Below are 7,445 nucleotides of genomic sequence, written 5' to 3'. Positions count from 1 at the left end.
TGTCACTGGTGAGGTCTAACAGGGCGTGGGCACCAACATCCTGCAGGTTTATGATGTCCAGAACCTCACAACATGTTTCACAGTATTATTTTATGACTCATATGCATCCAGAATTTGTCAAATTCTCCACTCAAACAGCTGCATGTCCGAAATGACGTCCCAGCATACCAAAGTTATTGATATGCTTCCTGGGAAATACTCATGTAGCTAAACAGCCTTAACTCACCCACTCACCCTACAAACAGATATTACTTCACATCATATCAAGTGTGCCAGTCTGTGGGAAAGTTCCTCAGCCAATCAGGAGCCTCCCCTCCTCCCTGCACACAGTAGACAAAACACGTTACCCCCGAGGAGGTGCACACACTTTCTGCAGGCACGCTCATGCTGCTGGGATTCCAAACATGGCAACGATGAGAAACTTTGTTTTAATTTGCACCCTGGCAGCCCTGTCAGCAGCTGAGGCAGTAAGGACATTTCTACTGTGATTCTTTTGAAAATTGTATTGTAATTATATTTATAATAATTAATCAAATGTTGGTACTGTTTAGGGATTCTTTTCTTCCTCCCACTCAACATCGTCCTCTTCGTCTTCGTCTTCCTCCTCCTTTGAAAGTGCAGGTGAGAATTCACACTCTGGTTATGTACAGTACATTAAAACCAGGCTGTATTGAAGTGTATTATTCAAACTGCACAGCTATTTCAGTTTAATTCAAATAATTTGTAAATATTTGAGTAGGTCTTTCTAAAAACGATTTTATGTGTTTTTAATATATAATTTTCTTCTATTTAGCCTTTTCTCTTTTTTCCACTATTTAAAAGAAATTACATTTAGTTTTTCTTAGTTTATGGTGTGCAACAATACACTGAAGCGTGAAACCTAATAAGTTCTAAATGTGATTTGTCTTACAGGTAGGATCTGTCTTAATGGAGGCAGCTCTGTCCCATCCCTGACTTCTGGTGAACACATGTTCTGTTCGTGTGCCGAAGGTTTTGAGGGGAGACACTGTGAAAAAGGTCAGATCTAAAGTAACAAACCAAATTGCATTCACTTTTGATATCATTTATTAAATCAAACCCCCTGCTGTTTCTGTAGTGAAAGCCGGTCAGTGCTTCGAGGGGGTGGGTCTGTACTACAGAGGAACCATGGCCAAATCAAAGAGAGGACGCACATGTGAGGAGTGGGATTCAGACACCAGGGAGCTCTACCTGTCAATAGATCTCAAGTCAGGGAGGCACAACTACTGCAGGTAGGGTGACACCACTCTGAAGCTATATATACAGCCTGAACAATAAGATCGTTTTGGTGGGACATACGATTCAAGATTCAAAGCTTTATTGTCATTGTACATTAGCTACAGTGTAGATATGTCAAGGAAAAACTTAGTTCACAGGCTCCTCCAACAGTGCAACATATAGGACATAGAACAAATAAACAGATCAAATAGTGCAAGTTAATACAAATAAAAATAGAAATAGTACAAGAAGAGTCTATATACAAGTACATAAACAATTAGCAAGATGCAAACAGATGAATGTTTATGGATGTTCTTTCAAAAGTGCAGGTGTTTAATAGTCTTATGGGTACTATAGTGGGTTGGCCACCAGTTTTGGGACTTTTTGTCATTATTAGTTCTAGTAAAACCAGATAAGGTGTGTCAAAGAAATGAACATGACAAGTAAAAGTAAAATACAGAAAAAGTGAAAAATTCAACTGAACACAAAAAGAATGTATACAACAAAAAATATTTGATTATAAATTACAGTTTTCTAAGATATTGTTTCCACTAACTCAGAAAATATGTTTGTGTAACATCAAAGTATTTTAAGATGTGTTTATTAAAAAAGAGTTGTTACTGAGAGGAGGAAGAAAGACAAAGGTTGTTGACTGCAAACACATGATGTTAGAGAACTGAACTTTACATTTTGAAATGAACAGAAAATGAAAATCACTGTAACAAAAATACATCAACTAAAGAATATTAAACAGATATTAGCCAACAACATGTTTGCTAAACACCTACAATTATATCAACAGCAAACGAGCATATAGATACTAGGAGGTCAAATCTACTATATCACAAAATCCTGCCTGAGAATGTGGTTTGATATCCTTACTATCTCTCTGTAATATTTAAGTTGAAGTGCTCGAACTTCAAAAAGGTGGGGGAGCATGAGTAGACCGACCGAAACACAAAGAAAGCTATATGGCTGCTGGTCAGGGGCCAGGGTTAAAAAGATAATAGGAAGCGATTAAAGAAATCCCTTCAGTAATTCCAACAATTAGGTTGACAGTAGGGATGCATTTAGTAACTGAAATATCCATGTAAATATATGTTGTTGTTTTCCAGGAATCTGCACTACAAGCGGCGTCCGTGGTGTTTTGTGTGGAAGAACCTGCAGCTGGTGTGGGAGTACTGTGCCTGTCCCCCCGCTGTTAGCTCTGACTCAAGTAGAGTCCACCCCCTCTCGTTAGTCCTCCAATAAAATCCAAACCAACTGTCCATGTTCCTTCGTGTTAAACACCTTTAATCTTCTAGGTCCCAAGCCACGCCCGTCTGCACCCAATGGAACCTGAGCCAGGAAACCCCCTCCTTTACTGCACTCGCTGAATCATCCCCATGGTATACTCTTCCACTGTTTCACCTCTGTGTCACCCCCCCACCCCCCCCCCCCCCCCCCCCCCCCCCCCCCCCCCCCCCCCCCCCCAAGCTGCAGAGTCCACATGTGGCCAGCGCTCCAGGAGAAAGCAGACGAAGATCGTGGAGGAACAGTTTGCCACCGTGGAATCCCACCCGTGGTTATGCTGCCATATATTGGCGCAGCAAATCCAAGGAGAAGGTTTTCCGCTGCGGGGGGAGTCTGATCTCAGCCTGCTGGGTGCTCACAGCTGCTCACTGCTTCCCCGACGGGTAGGAAGTGACATCACTAACTGTAACCACAGCAGGTGCCTGAGAGTAACTGAGTACATGTAATCGAGTACTTTACTTACAGAGAAAATACAGACTTTAATTTAATGTATTATGTCAACAGATTTCACATAACTGTATTAGTTTAGTTTAAAGCAATAATGTTAAAGTGGACCTATCATGCTATATTTGAAACATATATTATAGGGCCATACCTATATAAAACATGTCTATGAAGTTTTTTTTTCAAAACACCAAACAGATCATGCATTTTATCCATGCCTCATTTCGCTCTATTTGCTCTTTTCCAGCGCTGTTGTTGCAAGGGCTGATTCTGCGTTTGTGGCAGACTACAGCGCCACTTACAGGCCTGGCATATGTACTACAGCGTCTCCAGCGCTTTCCAGCGGTCTCTCATTCCCCTGATAGGTGGAGAGTTGCCCATATAGGCGGAGCAGCCCTTTTCTGACGTCAGAAAAATTCAAATAATAATCAGCTCCGTTGCAGCCCTGTTTTTAGAGATTTGGCTAAGGAGGAAAAGAGAGAGGGTTGTGTTTTCTGACACTTGGTGAGTTCCCTGGAACAACGGGGACACATATTCATGTATAAAAGACGTACAAAAGTGCATTTTGCATGATAGGTCCCCTTTAAGTTGAACCTTATATTTCTTATTTAAACTTAATATTATTGCTTTCAACTAACCTAATACAGTTATTGTTTCAGTTTTTTCAATGTAAGAACAATTCCAAGGTACTTGTTCTTTATTCCATGTTATTCTACATTATATTTCACTACATTTTCTACATTTGAGAGCAATGTTGTACTTTTTAGTCCTGATATTTGTCTGACAACTTAAGGTACTTCTACATTGCCTTCCTTTCCAGTCAAGCCATGTATCTCGGTATATTTAATTGTGTTCGTTTAAGTGTTAAGAAAATATTTGTACTTCTTATTCTAGAAAAACTCAATTTGGATTTAGATTTGAATGTACTTTATTGATCCAAATTTGGGAAATGTCTTCATCACAGCAGCATGTTAACAAGGCATTTTGCACAACATTTTAAAATGAAATAAATTATAATTAATGCAGCAGTAATATTAATCCGAAAACATTATTTAAAATCACAAAACTCTGACAGGAAACTTTTACAGCACAATGACTAATTATACGGATATAACTTACTTTTACTTCTAGTTAGCATGGTTTTGAATGTGTTTACTTTTATTGGAGTATTTTCACAGAGTGGTGCTAGTACTTTTAAAGTGGTAAATGGACTGCATTTATATAGTGTTTTTCTGGTCTTTACAACTCCTCATTTGCCCGTTCACACACATTAATATATGAGGTGCCACCCACTTAACGACATTTGCACACACTCCACACCATCAGGAGCCATTAAGGGTTAAGATATACAGGATAATCTGGACTGCATGGGCCGGGATCGAATCCGCAACCTTCAGATTGTTAGACGGCTGTGGGAACTTCTGACAGCAGGTTGACTTGACTTTCCTGTGACTTTTCAGCTCCCTAACCAAAGCGAGGCGCTTCTCTGTCATCCTGGGGAAAAATATGATGAATGAGAGCGACCCGACAGTGGAGCAAACATTCAGGGTGGAGGAAATCATCCTCCATGACGGGTTTGTCCAAAATGGAGAGAGTTTTAACAACGACATCGGTATGAGCTTGTCTATAGAGGCTTCCCTGTTGATTCTGTAATGTTAAACAGGCAGTGACTCTTTGATGAATGTCCTGCAGCTCTGCTGAAGCTGAGGGCCAGGAGTGGGCAGTGTGCAGAGGAGAGCAGCTCAGTGAAGAGCGTGTGTCTGCCGCCGCCTCAGCAGAACCTCCAGCCTGGAGTCTCCTGTGAGATCGCTGGATATGGGAAAGAGAAATTTGGTGAGAAAGTCTTCTGAATACTGTTATTGTGTCTAAAGTGAATATACACTGTGTTAGTTTTCAAAAACCAAAGGGTCTTGCTCAAATTGTTGACATAATATTATCAGCAAACTATACGCTAAAATAACTCAACTCAAATGAACTAAACTCAACTCAAATGAATTCTACTTAACTTAACTCAAATTAACTGAACTTAACCCAACTCAAATAAACGTAACTCAAATGAACTTAACTCAACTTAACTATTGCAAGTCTATAAGAATATGGCCAAAAGTATGGGAACATACTTCAACCCATATAAAATAGGTCCTGTAGTTCTAATTGAAAAAGATAAAGAAGTATAAAATTATCACAAAAACAGCATGTAAGCATGTCAACTTAAATGTACAATTAGTAAAAACAGCCATATTATACTCAATGTATTTCTTGTGTGAGAAAAAAAACATACAGTAGCATAAAAAATCCAGTAACTAGCCCTCCTGAGCTTCTAGCTTTCAGTTCTTCTTCAGTTCCATTCACTGAAGAAAGATCATAACATTGTACATTATACATAATTTGATGACTACATTTTTGATTATGAATCTGAATCTTCAAAGTAACGTAAGTTATCGAATAATTGTAGTGCAGTCAAAAGTACAACATTAGCCTCTGAGAGGTAGAGGAGTAAAAGTATTAAGTACTAGGAAATGGCAACACTCAAAGTACCTAACATTCTTTCTTAAGCACAGTACTTATAGTGTACACAAATCATCATATCATGATAAAATCTGGAGCTTTATTGTAATTACAGTAATTAGATAAATGTAGTGGCGTTAAAGAAGCAGCACTGAAGTGAATGTAATGAGTTATTCTATAGCTAATTATATGTATTATACAAGCATTAACTTGTTCAGGGTTTAACAGTTTGTTTATTTCTTCAGGCTTGTGGTATAAGTCTCAGTTTCTCATAGAGGCTCAGGTGAAGCTCATCGCCGACGATGTGTGTCGCAACTATTATGGGAACATGCTCAGTGATAACATGTTTTGTGCGGGACGTCCCGACTGGAGCCAGGATGCCTGCGAGGTATTTACCACAAGTCCTAACTCGATCAGGCTTCCACAGAACCATGTGTTGATTTCCTCTAATGCTGCTGCTCTCTCGCCCACAGGGAGACTCGGGGGGGCCTCTGGTGTGCGAGGTTGGCAGCACGCTCTTCCTGTTTGGAGTCATCAGCTGGGGCGACGGCTGCGCACAGGAGAATCGACCCGGCGTTTACACCACAGTGACCAACTACAACCAATGGATAGAAGAGAAGACGGGGCTGACCTCCATCACTGCTGGCTCCATGTTTCCTCAGAAATTAACATAGGGACTATTATTAACTGCTATTACTGCTGCTGTTTTCTAATTTTCTTGGTGGTCTTTAAGGATTCTTGCAGTATATGTTTCCCATGAACCAAACCAACAATTCATTCATTTGACTATAGCTACTATGGTTGAACTAAAGCCTTAATTTTCGTATTCCTCTGCGCAATAGAGTGGTTTAGTAATGAGTCATAAATCCTGGGAAATCCTTTTTTTGGGAAGCTGTGGCTAGAAGCTTGAAATAAGGTCTGTGGTTAACATCTTGATGTACCAAATCTAATATGTCAGTAAATACCCCACTTGGGAATATCCGAAGCTTATATGTGACATGAAAACGGTGGTTGCTAACAACTTCAAGTGACTAATTTATACTACTAAACGTCATTATGTGGAACAGTAGCCATCTTTAGCTTAGCGGTGGGGGACAAGCAGCCATGCAACTCAGGTGTAGTTCATTTATAGCATTACATTAGCCTAAAGTTGTGTAGAGTTGGAAATCCCATTGGATTTTTAATCAAGGAATCAAATCAAATCAAGTTTTATTTATATAGCACATTTATAAACGATTTTTGGTCGAGCCAAAGTGTTGTACATAAAATAAAAATAGCCTACAGTAGAGACACTTTACAGCAAATACAACAGCACAGATTGTTCAGAATATCAGTGTTACGTGCCGTAGTGTTTGTGTGGTCGTGTATGTGTGTTTCTCTCTCTCTCCCTCTGATTCCCCAGGTGCAGCCTGATTGTCCCCAGGTGCAGCCTCTCCCCAGGTGCTCCGAATTCCTAATCAGGGCCTCCATATAGGCCCGGAGGAAGACTGCAGTGGGCTCTCCGTTTTTCCTCCTCTGGCTGCATGTGTGCAGACCTGTGTGTTGCCATTTGATAGGAGGGGAGCTCCGTGCTATAATCGATGCTGTATAATTCTGTGCAAATTGGCTGGTGAGCCCGTGTTTCTTTTTTGGTCATTAAACGACTGGTGCGTTACTAAGAGATCGGTTTTCTCTCCTTTTTTTGTCGTGCTTGGTCATCCTTGTGTGTGGTTACTTCCCTTTGTACCCCCACTAGATTTAGAAGGGAACGTAACAATCAGTATGAGAAAAACGACACCCTCTATCCTTAGACCTTGCAATGGTAACCTCCGGGTTGGCTGCAAAAATATGTCATCATAGCAGCACTCCATTGTTGTTCAACAACACTAAACACTTCCACATTTTTCCATGTTCAAAATGATATATGACCTACAGTAAAATTGTCTCAATCGCGTTACCATACCGACCCCTACGTTATCCGAATG

General features: G+C 40.2%; 1 protein-coding gene across 1 annotated transcript; it reads left to right on the top strand.

Moving 5' to 3' along the window:
- Nucleotides 1-381: 381 nt before the first annotated feature.
- Nucleotides 382-7,143, top strand: plaub (plasminogen activator, urokinase b). The gene is given in 11 exon segments (XM_034227461.1): nucleotides 382-467; nucleotides 552-621; nucleotides 913-1,017; nucleotides 1,097-1,250; nucleotides 2,352-2,449; nucleotides 2,677-2,804; nucleotides 2,806-2,912; nucleotides 4,434-4,585; nucleotides 4,666-4,806; nucleotides 5,727-5,869; nucleotides 5,955-7,143. Coding segments are annotated over 11 exon segments (1,362 nt in total). The 5' UTR covers nucleotides 382-404; the 3' UTR covers nucleotides 6,156-7,143.
- The last annotated feature ends 302 nt before the right edge of the window (nucleotides 7,144-7,445 follow it).

Source organism: Gymnodraco acuticeps, unplaced genomic scaffold (assembly GCF_902827175.1).
Source record: "Gymnodraco acuticeps unplaced genomic scaffold, fGymAcu1.1, whole genome shotgun sequence".
In the NCBI taxonomy this organism is placed as follows: Eukaryota; Metazoa; Chordata; class Actinopteri; order Perciformes; family Bathydraconidae; genus Gymnodraco; species Gymnodraco acuticeps.
Note: the sequence above shows the minus strand (reverse complement) of the source record. Positions and strands in the feature narration are given on the sequence as shown.